This window comes from Gnatocerus cornutus, chromosome 5 (assembly GCF_029298725.1).
Source record: "Gnatocerus cornutus isolate USDA-ARS CGAHR chromosome 5, icGnaCorn1.1, whole genome shotgun sequence".
In the NCBI taxonomy this organism is placed as follows: Eukaryota; Metazoa; Arthropoda; class Insecta; order Coleoptera; family Tenebrionidae; genus Gnatocerus; species Gnatocerus cornutus.
The window spans coordinates 9051585-9065769 of NC_142237.1; the positions used below are offsets into that span (position 1 = coordinate 9051585).

Here is a 14185-nt window from a genome sequence, read left to right on the forward strand (position 1 = left end):
AATCTATCAGTCATTGGTTGTTTTGGATTAGTACATTTATGAACACATAAGGTTTCTAAATAAAATTGTTTTACGAAAAATGTACACAAAATATTTGAAATTTACAATAAGTTACAAAAGGTTTTCGAGGTATCACAAACTTAAGCTTATATGTAAAGGTCCAGGGCGACCAGACTTGTTCGGGACGCCCTATTTAGTCTACAAACTAGTCTCGAAGCGAAATATTTTCCACCAATGTCTCCTTAATTTAGTATTTAGGTATTATATTACACTAATTCTCTAATAAAACAACATACTTTTTATTAACCATAGTATAAAGTTTCAGTTTTGATTATCCACTATTCTCCAACACCCAAAATTTTTATAACTTATAAAATAAACACTCAAGTCCTTTACTACAATCTTCTTTTAGCACCAGGATTTATTAATTTATTAAACTTTATAGCGGTAATAAAATTTCACTAGTCTGTTTAATCCTAACAATAAAATATATGAATCAATCTTGAGAACTACAATTGCTTTTTGGTTTCGGCTGCAAGACATCTTCGTATGGAGGTATATTGGCTTTTTTAAATTCATCCCTTATTTTTTCTACTTCCTGCAACACTCTCAGGAAATTCAATCCAGCCAGTTTTTTCAAGTCGTCAACGCTCCATTTGCCTGTGCCTATCAGTTCCGCGAATAAAGTGGGATATGAAGAGACATCCTCCAATCCTTGGGGAACACTGCAAATATATTCAACTTATTAGTACACAGTTGTCAACTTTCCCGCAATTAGCGTTATGCACCGGTTGCGCTGCATTTATGCACTTGTTACCAACACAACTTTGAAAGTTTTCGAGTCAGCTAAAGGATACGAGGTGTGAAGAAAATTAACCTACTTCACCAACAGCTTTATTAGATTATCAGCATCACGTGACAAATGTGTTTGTGCTTGGTTTGCTGGCAATTGCTACGCCACGCCTATTTGTGGTTACGCTACCGCCTTTCGAATCGGAGAACTTATGCTTTGAGATTTTTGTGCACTGACACGTTACAGACAAATGAGGCGAATAAAGAACCTGGAAGACGCAACAAAGGTTATCGATGTATCGTATCTCATTTTTATCTTTGAAAACACTAACAGGAAATTCAATCCAGCAATTTTTTTCGCGCCAATGCCTATCAATTTTGATAGCTTGGTTGGGGTGACGCTGAAAAATTGTTCCTACAAGGCGCAGAAACGGTAGTATTGTAAAATTTGGTTTTAACTGCAGCGGCGGCGAAGTCAGCAACCCCTTTATCGACAAACCACATGAAAATATACGTTTTCAAAGTACTCGAAACGTGTTCATTAATCTTAGATTTTTTCGTTTTTGGAAGCAGTATGTAATTTCCGTGCGGCTAAAATCCCTCTAAGAGTATTTGAGATGTCGATCGATGCTTTTAGACCCATTACCTCGTTATATTCCTGCCGTGAAGTAATATCACACTAATCTAATTTATGACTTTAGATGCTTCGCATACTCAACTGACCATTGAGAAGTAATGAACCGAAATTTCCATTAGAGGAAGTGTGGTTGGCTAACCTGTCCCCCAATTTTTGAACAATGCAACCACTACTACCAACTGTTCTTCGTGATTAACTCTTCTGTCACGCTTGTCCCTGGCACAATTGAACGCTATATTCACACGTAATTAAAAACAGCGCGTTATCGCAGCACAATTTGATAAATCGATCTCGCTTAAGTGCCCACTTTGTCCTGTAATTAATGGCATTTGGCACAAATGTGCGTGATATTTGTCAACTGTTAAACACAGGTATTCATGTTTGATTGTGCAAATCCGTCAACTAAATGTTGAAAAGGAGAATCCCCCAACCCCCCATGATACTCACTAGTTGATACCGTCGTAACCAGCCCCTAGGCCGACGTTATCAACCCCCGCCACTTCTCGGATATGATTAATATGAGCTAAAACAAAAAAATCAATATTAGTACGAAACTATAATTATTGATTGTGGTGGAGCGTACCGACGGCATCGGCAACTGTTGCGGCGTCCTTGCATGTAAGAAATTGCGTGTAAAAGTTAACCATGACGACGCCTTTGTTCAATGCGAGCTTCCTTAGAGTAGCGTCCGGAACGTTTCGGGTCGAATTGCAAAGTGCGTGAGCGGAGGAATGGCTGAATATCACTGGAGCTTTTGAGACTTCCAAAGCGTCCCACATCGTCCTTACAGAAACATGCGATAAGTCCACTATCATGCCCAGACGGTTCATTTCCTTTACGACACTCTAAAACACGGAATTAGACTGATTAAAATTAGAGGCGACGCACAATGGGATAGGGTCTATGAGTACGAGAAGGTTTTAAGCCGAACACTTGCCAACAGTATTTAATTAGAAAAGTAGGAGGATGGATAGGTCAGCTTTATTATAATCATTGTAACAATCTTATACAGGCTTACGGGATTAAAAGAAACGACAAAAACAACATTCTAGACACCTTAATGCGGCTGCGAGTAATGGAGTTCTGCAATTAATTCTAACTTGTTGATTGCAAAGCTTGAATACAGTTTGTTGAAAATTTAGTTCCAGCTGATCAAACAGAGTGTATTGTGTTATTTATCATTCCTAACGAAATGTTTAAAAAAAAAAAAAAATAAATAAAAATGGTGGAGGCGCCGGGATAAAATTTTATAATTTGGTTTTTCATGCTTTTCCTATACAGGATAATAAAAAAAGGCACCCATGAGAAAAAGTATCATGTCCTTTTCAGTTAAATCATCTCAGAAATCAAAGCAAAATTAATTTAAACTCATTCCGTTTCACAATATGATTTTTTTTCAAAGGAAAAATTTGGCAATGCTGCACAACTCTTTCTAATAAAATTTAACATTTGGCAATCTTCGTAACTAAGCAACTTAATACCGAGAACTTTACAATGTTGCAACATTGAAAATTTTTCTACAAAGCCAAGAAATGGTACTTTTAAAATATTAAAGAATCTTGTTTTAAAACACTTTTTGTTCTTTTTTTGATACAGAATATGATTAACTGTAAAAAATGTGGTGTCTAACTATGAAATTGTTATAAAAAGTTTATCCAAACACAGTTGGATCGATTATAAAAGAAAGTTGCTCTCTAAGTTAAAAAGGCAGAAATTTTGTTTTGGTTTTCAATTTTGAGCTCAGAAAAGAATTAGCTGCAACATGATTGGTAGCATGGGCGCCTTTTTTCATCACCCTGTATAATATAAATTGTCTAAGTAAGCTTTCAATGTTTACGTATAACCATAAATTTACTATTTACATTTGTGACTGTCTAAACAAAGCAAACCACAACAAATGCAAAAGTTATTAAAAAAAAAATAAAATTTTATTACACTTCGACTTTTTTCATTTTTATTTTCAAAATTGTTTTTTTAATAAATTTCTGTTTTATGCGTTTTTCGATTTACTTAATAAGAAAATACAAGGAATAATGAAAAAAGTTGTAAAAATTATTTCACCGAAGTTTGAACCATATTACACAAAATTGTAGCTTAAGATTTTTGTTAATTGTTAATTATTTAATTAAACCTTGTTATCATCGTTTGAAAGTTTAAAACTTTACTTTTTGATTAAATTGGCAACATTTCTCTGAAAACAAGACTTTTTTATTTTGTCATTTTTAATTAGCTGCATTCCAAGTTTGTGCGAGTGTACTCTGAATAATTAAATTATGCTTACTTATAATTACAATTTGGAATATTCAAATTTTGTAGTTTTAATGTTTGAAATTTCGCAATCAACAATTCAGGTTTTTAGTATAACAAACTATTTTAATTTTAAATCCCAATTAAGTGTAATAATTTGTGTCACAAGTTTATTTAGAATTCCGTCACCATAAATACTCGTTCCGCAAAAATAAAACTAATAAAACATCAACATCTGTTGAGAAGCGCCTAGGATTCATAGCCCTAGGATAATAGAATTCAGCCGAGACCCGTCAAAGCGATAGTCCTGGCGAGCAACCGAAGCGAACGGAAAAACCGGCGCAAAATTTGAATTTTTCCAAGCTCTATTTAATCGAAAAAGTATACGAAAAGCTTGCTCTCCTGACCTTGGTGCTTTTTCCAACACCTCCACTTCTCAAGAGAAACCATTATTTAAAGCAGCTGTGTACAACCACCGAACCAAATATAAATTGCAAATTCCTCTTCGCTGCACTTATACGCGATCCTTTCCGTCCTTTTTTCACAATGTGTGAATTCGTCGTCCGTTTCCGCCTACACAAGGGATTTCGTCGTGGAAGATGGGCATTGTACAAGAAATTTTCGGCTTTGTCGATTGGCTGTCACAAAGCCGGTCTGTTTGGTTGACAGGGTTAATCCTAGCTCGTCTTTAATAAATGTCTCTCGCATCCAGACGGATTCTAGGATATATCTTGATGGTTGAGGAAAAGGAAAAAGTGAATACGTCCATTCACGGGATGATAACTCACTTTACGTTAACATAATCCGGGCGACTAATTCTATTGGTTCGTTAATATCGTTTGCGAGATTCAATTGACCGACACAAAAAGTGAATTTGGATTAACGCGACAACAACTGCGGAATTCGATATAAAATAATCCGTCTTTGGGGATAAAAGCAACTGCGCTGGATTATTTCAATGTTTTAATCGATTGGTAATTAACAACTATCGACAGAATGAGGTTTCAGCGATGCGGCTTTTGACATAACCGCAGCGCGAACATGTGATTGCTATTAAATGCACCAATACCGCTCCACAAAACACGTTTCTATTCATGTATTCATGTACTGATAGCCAGATCTTTTACCTTATTAATTTCAACAACAAGAATCAATCAGAGTGGTCTTTTGGGTGTGGAAAATGATTTCGAAGGAACAAAACAAATTTGCCTTGCTTGGTCTTGTGACCGAAATATTAAATGCATAAATATGCATTTTGCATATTCCGTGGCTTTCGAGATTTTCATTAAAGTTAGTAAAATAAACAAACAAAAATCTGGCGAATCCGACATACATAAGTACGTGACTATGGAAGAGAATGGACTTTAAACAGTTCAACACATAAATAAAACGAAAAGGGAAAAGTAATTGAAACTCCAATATTTCTACATGCTTTAAAAAGCAAATTACAGTCGACTCGCAACTTCCGAATCCGTTTTTCTAACATTCCCATAAAACTCCCTTTAATTAAAATTTTAACAAATCCGTCTCGGATTATCCCGGACGCCAATTTTCACTAATTTTTTTTCACCTACCTTTCCGAAACTGGTGAGTCCTCCATGTTCCGGCTTTTTACCCGGAAGGTCTGCGTGGGAACAGTCGGCCCTGGAACATTACACAATGAAATTTCTTAACTAAATATCGTAAAAAGGTGGTTATGAGCTTTATATGGTAGTTTGAGTATGTTTATAGAACCTATATATTAACTCATAACCGAAAAGTTTGTCGTTGGAGTTTGTAAAACATATTAGCCCTAATTTCGGGAAGAGGCGGCTCTAATCTATTAACCCTTCCTTGAAGTTGGATGCTGGCAAAAACTAATTTATTTTGCAAGGGGTTGTAATAGCAAGGCTCTCTGGGTATGGATAGTTACTCAAATATCAATTAGGAGTTTCTTATTGTTTGAAGAACAACGAGGGAAATTAAGAGTTTTAACGAGATTACAAGATGAGAGGATGAAACGGTATCAACTTTGGACAGCCGTCAATAGTTTAACTAATGGTAGGTAGTAAGTGAGCTTTTAACAGTTTCCTGGTTTGTTTTTCGAAATATACAAGGTGGGCCCAGTAAAATTTTCAGTCCAATATATTTGTTATTCATGAATGGATTTTAATGCATTTATGTAAAATAATTTGAATTCAATGTGTGCTTTAATTAATGTTAAGCAATCACATTACTCTTACAAAACTAGTGCTACAGCTCGTAGCAATTGCGAACTTTGCATGTTATCTTGATTTACCTACTGGTCTTAGTGCATCATGACGTTTTATTAATCATATAAACTGAAACAACAACATAAATTCTTACATGTCGTCCCCTCCTACACGCAAGGCCGCACAACAATAATTAATTTCTCCACCTCCCCCAACATAAATTCTCCTTTATTCCTCCCATCTTCTCTGTAATTAAACTTGATTTTCGTATAAAACCAAAGTTTATTTTTAATTACGGCAACTTTTTTAATCAGTGCGTACTTACCATGGCGTATTGCACGTGGAAGTAAGAGTCAGATATCGAACTCCGACATGGTAAAGTGTGCGGAGAACGGCGAGACTTCCTGCCAACGAATGACCTCCTTCAACTCCTATCAGCGAGCACATCTGATGTCGCTGATACGCCGTTTTGATATCTGTGATGCAGAAAATAAATAATGCGGACAAAGTAAAAGACGTGGGTGCTCGTTCCGGAAATTGGAACGGACCGACCGGATGCGCAGAGTCCGGATCTGGAAATTTGAGTGGGTTGAGGAAAAAGGACTCTTAATTTAATAAGCGGTCACAAGAGATATAGATTATATAATGCACTGGCGTGGAAGGGCGGGAAGCCAACAAGTTTCATTTTCTCTGAATTCCGTGGGTTTATTCTGACTACTCTTTCAATCTAAATTGTTGAATGTGTCGTGTGACCGTGTCACTTGTCTTTGTGCCATAGCTCATCTCTGCACTCTCGATCCCTTGACGCATTCTTCATCCCTTGATGGCACGAGTCAGGACCTCTTGTCACCTATAAAGCGCGTTCTAAAGCGAGAGCAAGGGTGTGAAAATCTTATTGGTGTCTGGATTAAAGTGAGATTTGTGAACCTGAAGGCCGAGTAATGAAAATCTCCCAACTGTCACTTTTCGTTAAAAGCTTCGTCTTTAGTCTTTTAGTACTCATTCACACATTTTCCATAAAACGAGGGCTTCATTGAAATTCACCTCGTAAACACTGAAAAGGAATTTCCAGTGGAAACGTATAGCGTCAACAATAATGTGGAGATGGTATGTTTGCACAATGGAGGAAAAAGGACTTTGTCAAAAGACAAAGAAGACAAGGAAAGGACTTTTTAATTGTCTAGACAAAGTGAAATCAGAGTTGGGTTTGTGCGCGTCTGGAGTCTAATCAAAACAACATTTGAGCGGTCATTACCTTCAGAAGATGTGCACAAAGTCAGCTTCGGATGATACAATTCAGTGAATCTTCTGATTACGTCAATTTGTTCTAATGTGAGTTGGACCGCATCCTTGTATTGCGAATCACAAGGGACGTAGGCTGCCCAGAACTGCAACAACATTACCATTGATTTGAATGTGGACGTGCCAACATGCTGTAAATGTCGAACAGGGAGAATAGAAAAAAGAAACGGTAAATTTTCTTTGGGTGGGAAAAATTCAATCAATTGAATTGAGCCGCAAATTCATCGTACGTTCAGGTGGGCCAATAAGGCGTTGATACGACCTGAATGCCAAATAAGGAGGTTGGAAATAAATGGATAACAATTTAGGATTGGGAAATTTCAAATTGTTTGATTTAACCATTTGATACCGCATCAAATTCAATCCTGAAGTAACTAAATGGATGGTGCCGCCGCAATAAAAATAATCGCTTTCTTTAAAGTTTGCAGTTTTCAACGAGCACTTTGGCTCCAAATGAACTCAAAAATTTTAGATAAGCTCTGGTGAAGGCGGGTCGCTATGTAATGAATTCTCATGTTCCATATTCAGTACATCCTCTCTGAAAATGAAATGCAAATGTCGATGCATGTGAATTGGCAAATTTAAGCGTCTCTTCTGTGAGCCGATTTTGAAACTGAATTACATTCATTGCTAGCAATGATGAATATTAACCTTTTGGTTCTTACAGGTATAAAAACGTGACGTGATAAAAAACTTTGAGCCGCAGTGTCAGATAAATGGTTAATGAGTTGCAGGTGCGCAAAGAACCACCAAAAAGTTTTCTGTCCTGAAAAACTTCACAACAGTAATTTAACAACGGTCTTTTAGGGTAGCTACTTAAAACGAGTAGTCGAAGTTGAGTTGGACACTTCAGTGGAGGAAATTATGGTAATTAATGCGTCCTTTGCGGTATTTTGCGAGTTTAAAAGTTGGAATTTAAAAGTTATAGCAACAAATTATAATACAAGCCTTAAAATTGCGAGCGAGAATATACTTCAATTTTGGTAAGTTATGATCTCTTTAATAACACTATTTTGTAAAATTTTATGCTGAATTCTATCACTTCTCAAAACAATTTACAGAATAAAAATTAATAAAAAAGATGACTGAGAGATGCCGGAGTTACGGCACCTAGAGTGACAATATAATGCTGTTGGCTAATGCTCAAATAAAAAAAATGGTAAAAGAAGTATTTATTGGTGTACATTTTTCAAATTTGACAGTTTTAAAAAACAACTAAAGAGTAATAACGTGACCAAAATTCATAGTTATCGACTGAGTGATACCGGAATTATAGCACTTTTCATGATACAGTCGAATTTCCTCGCACTCATCAAGCTTCAAAATTTGCAGAATTTGTGTTTCTTTTTCTATAGTTTTTAAACTTGGCACTCTTAAATAACGTTAAATAAATAGCAATTTCACCAAATTTCAAAATTATCAACTAGGAGATGCCGAAGTTATGGCACCTAGAGTGACAATATAAAGCTTTTGGCTAATTCTCAAATAAATAAAAATCTAGAAGGAGCATTTATTAGTGTACATTTCTTAAATTTGACAGTCTTAAAGAACAACTAAAGAGTAATAACATGACAAAAATTCATAGTTACCCATTGAGGGCCACCGGATTTATGGCATCTTTCGTGCCACAGTCGAGTTTCTTCGCACTAATTAAGTTTCAAAATTTGCAGAATTTGAGTTTTTACAAGTGTAATTTTCAAATTTTGCACTTTTAAAAAACGTTGAAAAAAAATTTACCAAATCTCAAAATTATCGACGAGGAGATACCGGAGTTATGGCTTCTAGAGTTATAATATAATGCTTTTGGTTAATTTTTAAATAAAAAAAAATCTAGGAGTATTTAATGGTGTACATTTCTTAAATTTGGCAGCCTTAAGAAAAAACTAAAGAGTAATAACTTGACGAAAATTCATAGTTATCGACTGAGAGTTCCCGGAATTATGGCACTCTTCATGGCACAGTCGAGTTTTTTCGCACTTATCAAATTTCAAAATTTGCAGAATTTATGTTTTTCTGTCTACAGCTTTCAAATTCACGCTTAAAAAACATTAAAAATCAAACAATTTCACCAAATGTAAATACGATTAAGAGTCAAGAGTCATAAATTTTCATGAAAAAAAAAAATTAAGAACTCATGAAATTATAAGAATTTTTCAGTTATTTAGTTTTTTCAGTGGAGTTTTAAGTTTTTAATGTGGTTTTGTTTTATAAATTTACGAAAAATTAACAAACAAAAACTTTGAACAAGTTCTTATGTTTACTTTGTTGGGAAATGCCGAAGTTGTGCCCGAAATTCTGTGCTTATCTAGATAAGTGAATTCATCTTCTCGGTTGTCATAAAATAGGGAATTTAATAGGGGAACTCCACCAAGATAATTAATAACAGAAATGGTCTGTGAACTCCACACTTTGAATGGGACCCGAGCAATTGCTACAAGATTAGTTAATTAGTCAGGGGAAGAGGAAGTCTATATAATATCATGAAACAATAGGACTATCCTTTGACAATCCCGAAGAGCATATTCCGTTACAAATGTCTCATTACCTGATTGCAGAGTAATTCGCCAAAAAGTCAGCTTGCAACCGCATAATCTGATTAAAATCCATAACGAAATTAGGAGTAAAAACTCCGAAAAGACGTAATTTGAATATGATTAAGCACGAATGTAGGTACTAAACAGGCTTTTTAGGGTCATGTTAACGATGCAAGCACCCCAAAAAAGAGCATTAGTTTTTGTAAGTTGGCAGAATGTACTTTTAAAGTAATGTAGATGGTCTGATAGTACACAGCGTTGTCGCTTTGTAGGTTGACATTTCACTCGCGCAAAAAAATAGACGGAAAAGCCGCCCTCATTAGTCTTTTCGCTCTATTTTCCTTTAATTAACCTTTCAACATCAAAAACCTGCGACGATAAAAGCCCCAAAACCCGAAATCTCGCAATCTTAAGTCCTGCTAATTAGTTTCGTAAAACAAAGCTCATATACTTGGCCAACCTCTTTGCAGATGATCAGGATCTTTATAATGCAACAGAACAGCAATTCATGATTTAGTTCTTGACCCGTTTATTACTCCCTGCTTCTGACGTACTTACAACCAACAGCATAAACAAAATAATTCAAGAGTTCGTTCTAGAATTGTGCTTTTGGCGGTTTTATTTTCACAGGTTTGAGTTATTTTCTCTGGCGTGACTCGGGTCTGATTTATTAATACGGTAGGCACCCTATAAAAACGGGATTTATTCCAGACGCGCGCTGTATGGCAATAATCAACATCGTCATTACCTTTGGGCCTTAAATAAATACAAAATGAAATTATAACTCCGCGGGAAACTGTTGCATGACAAGAGCCAAAATCGATCCCTTTGAAAAACAGCAACGGAGCGATACCGGTGGTGGTGTTTCAGCCACATTCTCAGAAGATGTCTTTTTGTGCATATTTTAAACTTATGGATTATTAGTTAAATAAAAAAAATAAGCCGCGATATTGTCTGCTAAATTATGGAAGCCACTGTATAATTCATGTCCGTGGCAACGGGTGAATAAATTAATAAAAAAATCCTTATAAAGAGGACAGTTTCTCTTTTAATTGTGATGGGAAATTTGAATAATAATTCCCTTCCAACCACAATGAAATATTGAAATGTAATTTTAATAAAACAAATCCCTAAACCAATGATGAAACAGTGCGCGCGAGGTTCCCCCAAGTTAATTAAACGGCAAACACAAACAATAAACTTTATTAAAGAAAATTTTCCCGCGCGCACAAAAATTAAAATTAAAAAAAATAAGAGCGCCATCGTCCTCCATGATCCTGGCCGTAATTATTCATTACCTTAATGCAACCTCTGATGTAAATCAAAAACTTTTCTAATTTCAGTTGATCGCACACCTGAGATGATGAGGGTCGTCATAAACGCTATTGAATTTTAATCTTTCATGCCTCGTATATTAGCAATAAAAATTCGTGAAAGCCAATTTTTATTGTTCGCTCTTAAATAAATTAGTCGACGCTGCGGATCGAATTTATGGCGATTTGTGAAATATACAAAAGTTCAAAAATTGGCTTTTACGCAAAGAACCTCGGGGGCTTTTCATTTTCGACGCGGTTTTAGCGGAAAATTAGTACACACAAGTCGTTATAATAAAAGAATTAATGGTCGCAACTGAACCAACAAAATAAATAGTAAAACATCCCTCCACGGAATTCAGCATGGAGATTAAAAATGCGCGGGTTTATAGCCGCATTTTCAAATTTGTGGTGCATAAATTTGTTTTTATTTAATAATTGTGACCGCGTTTTTACCACTTTTAAATGTCCTTAAAAACTGCCCAAGAGACCAAATTCTATTCAGGAGACCGATAAAAAATTGGTAAAGCTAAGAAGAAATAAAAAGCGTAAGAGCTTTTGGTAAAAACCGTATAAGCAATGTTTTCAAGTTCTTTTCGCTGCTTGCCATTTTTATTATTAGAACTTCGCTTCCGCCCAGAACAGCGAAAGCTTTTTTCCGAACAAGCGGCGTCTAATGAATGAAGCCACGTGGGAGCCATGTGTAAATCCCCGACTTTCCCCTCTCAGTAATCGATCACATGTTCTTAACCTCTCACCCTTTCAAGTATTCAAGTCTCATCCGTCACATTTACGCGGCACATGATCGACATATCGTCACTTGATTGGCTGCAGTCAATTCTTGTCACGTCAGCCAACGCCACAGGTGCGCCAAGCTTCTGCACCCAAAAGAACCAAGAGAGTTGGCGCGATTTATGACGCAGATATCTCCCGGAAGACAGCGGACCTGATCACATCTGGATTTATTTATTTTGTGTTGGCATTTCTGCATCGTTCCCGTTCCTGATTTATGCCGTTGCGACCGCATTAAATTCAGACGAAGGTTTTGTGCACGGAATAATTTGCAAATTTTATCACCAGCCCACATTTGGGAGTGTCGATGGAAATCGGTACGTCTGTTGTTTTGCGATCATTAATTTTGTTTGTGTGAGTACAGAGGATGTGTCGGAACCACTGACGGAAAAAATGCGCAGAGAGAATTTTTTTTAGAAAATCGCATTTTTCAAATTATATTTTGCTGACGTTCAACCTTAACTAGCTTGAGAAAGTTTCATTTCAATTTAATTTATTACTTGAAGATGGTCAGATTCCAGAGAATCGCAAATTAAATTTCATTTCTGAAATGCAGGATTTTAGTGGCAGCACAAAAAGAAGAATTTTTGCCGAGTAGTTGGGCGTTTATTTAATCTATTATTCTATGGGGTTGACCGAGAAGAGGGTTGATTTGCATATTGTGATAAAATATTGATTAACTGACGAAATGCATGAGTGTCAGTCGGTTGAGTGCAGATACTAATCGGTTGGGGTTTTGACCAGTTAATTACCCCAAAAATCACGACATCACGCAACTGAAACCACAAAAAATTCAAAAATTCGGTTTTCTTAACTAGATCTGGAGCGATATACTGCGCCTTGATGAATCTTTAAACCAACGTCGCTTTGAGCTTTTTGGCATGTAAATTTGCGAGATTTTGTTTGTCAAATAAATCTTTCAAAAATGCAACTACATCAGTAAACAAACTTCGTACAATCATTATTACCATTCATTAAGTCAACATTTCGCACAACGGCAGCTTCCGGGAACATTCTTATCAAATTTCTCTTGAGGTAAAAATAACATGAAACGTTTCATCCTCGGAGAAGCACGCAACGCATCGGAAAATTTTTATCGGCTAAAGGGAAATATAATAACAGCATTAAATGTACATTTCGCATAAAAAGCTTTCCAACTAATAAAATACACGTGATAGGTTATTATGTTTTATTGAAGAGGATAGATATCGTTTTGGATTGCGAAAGGGATCCGTTTATGACTTGAATTTACAAGAGTGTATGATACCTTGTAAGACGGGTTCTATCTTTCGGTCGAATAATTTATACTTTATTCTTGAAGTTGTTCGTGTTGAACAGTAAACATTTTTAGATTGCATTCAAGTTTTGTGGAAGATGTTTTATAGGTTCTCTTAGTACAGGGGGATGTTTGGACGCACAAAACACGGATTTTCTCTTTGAAAGTTCTCGAAATCACTCAAAGTAGACGAGTTTTGCGTCATCTTTTACGCATCATTGAGATTTTTTAAAGAAGTACTAGATATAGTTTTACGTGCTCTAAACAACGTTCTTTTGACATGCGAAAGCGAAAAACTCTAAACTTCTGATTAGCAATCTGGGAACACATTTATAAAACTTAAAAGTGAATAATTGTAGTATTTTGCTCATATATTTTGCTTACAGTTCATTAATGGGCTCTATGAACGCTAGCGGTTAATATTGTCGTAAATAATGGTACAAAACAGATAAACTGATTACGAGCTGTTCTGATACTAAATACAGAAAGCTCATTGTACAGTTATAGTTATGTTTGCAGCAAAACCAATTTATTTCTTTGTTTATAGCGCTTTTGTGCATTCTTTTTGGTCGTTTGAATGAATCTATGTGCTTTTACCACATTTATATAGGTCATGAAGAATAGTGCAATAAAAGTGTAAAATTAGTTTTCGGAAAATCGTCATTTATCGTCGTTTCCATGTCAATTTATCTGTAGAAAAATTTAATACAAAACTTCTTACTTGACTTGAAGCTTTATGTAAACCCAGTTGACATACACCTAGTAAAGTTGATGGCCACATTATGAGAGCAGTCTAATCCTTGAAATTGTGGACCATAAAAATAGGCGCACGCCTATTCAACCATCAGTCAACCCTCTGCCTAGAACTTTGTCGGCTGCAGTTTACAACACCCAGTTTTATTTCTAAGGGTGGTTTGACGTAGGCCATAAAATGTTTACTAGGTATATGTCAACTGGGTTTACAGTAAAATACTCTTCAGTAATAATGTGTCATTTCTCTGACTTTTAAGTCAAAATATTTTCTCCTGGATCTTGTAAGTTTTTTAATGTAAAACTTCTGCTAATCGCTGTTAGGCTGTTCCAATAAAATAATTTTTTAA

The 14185-nt window shown here is 35.7% G+C and overlaps 1 protein-coding gene across 1 annotated transcript in view; it reads right to left on the bottom strand.

Annotated features, from left to right (window-relative positions):
- Positions 1-496: 496 nt before the first annotated feature.
- LOC148174188 (dipeptidase 1-like) overlaps positions 497-14185 on the bottom strand; it is a 122480-nt gene continuing 108791 nt past the window's right edge. The window contains exons 6-11 of the mRNA XM_088035449.1: positions 7124-7256; positions 6194-6344; positions 5251-5320; positions 2013-2274; positions 1877-1952; positions 497-725 (exon numbers count right to left, since the gene is read on the bottom strand). Coding sequence (XP_087891575.1) covers positions 497-725; positions 1877-1952; positions 2013-2274; positions 5251-5320; positions 6194-6344; positions 7124-7256 — 921 coding nt within the window. The remainder of the gene's footprint in view (positions 726-1876; positions 1953-2012; positions 2275-5250; positions 5321-6193; positions 6345-7123; positions 7257-14185) is intronic.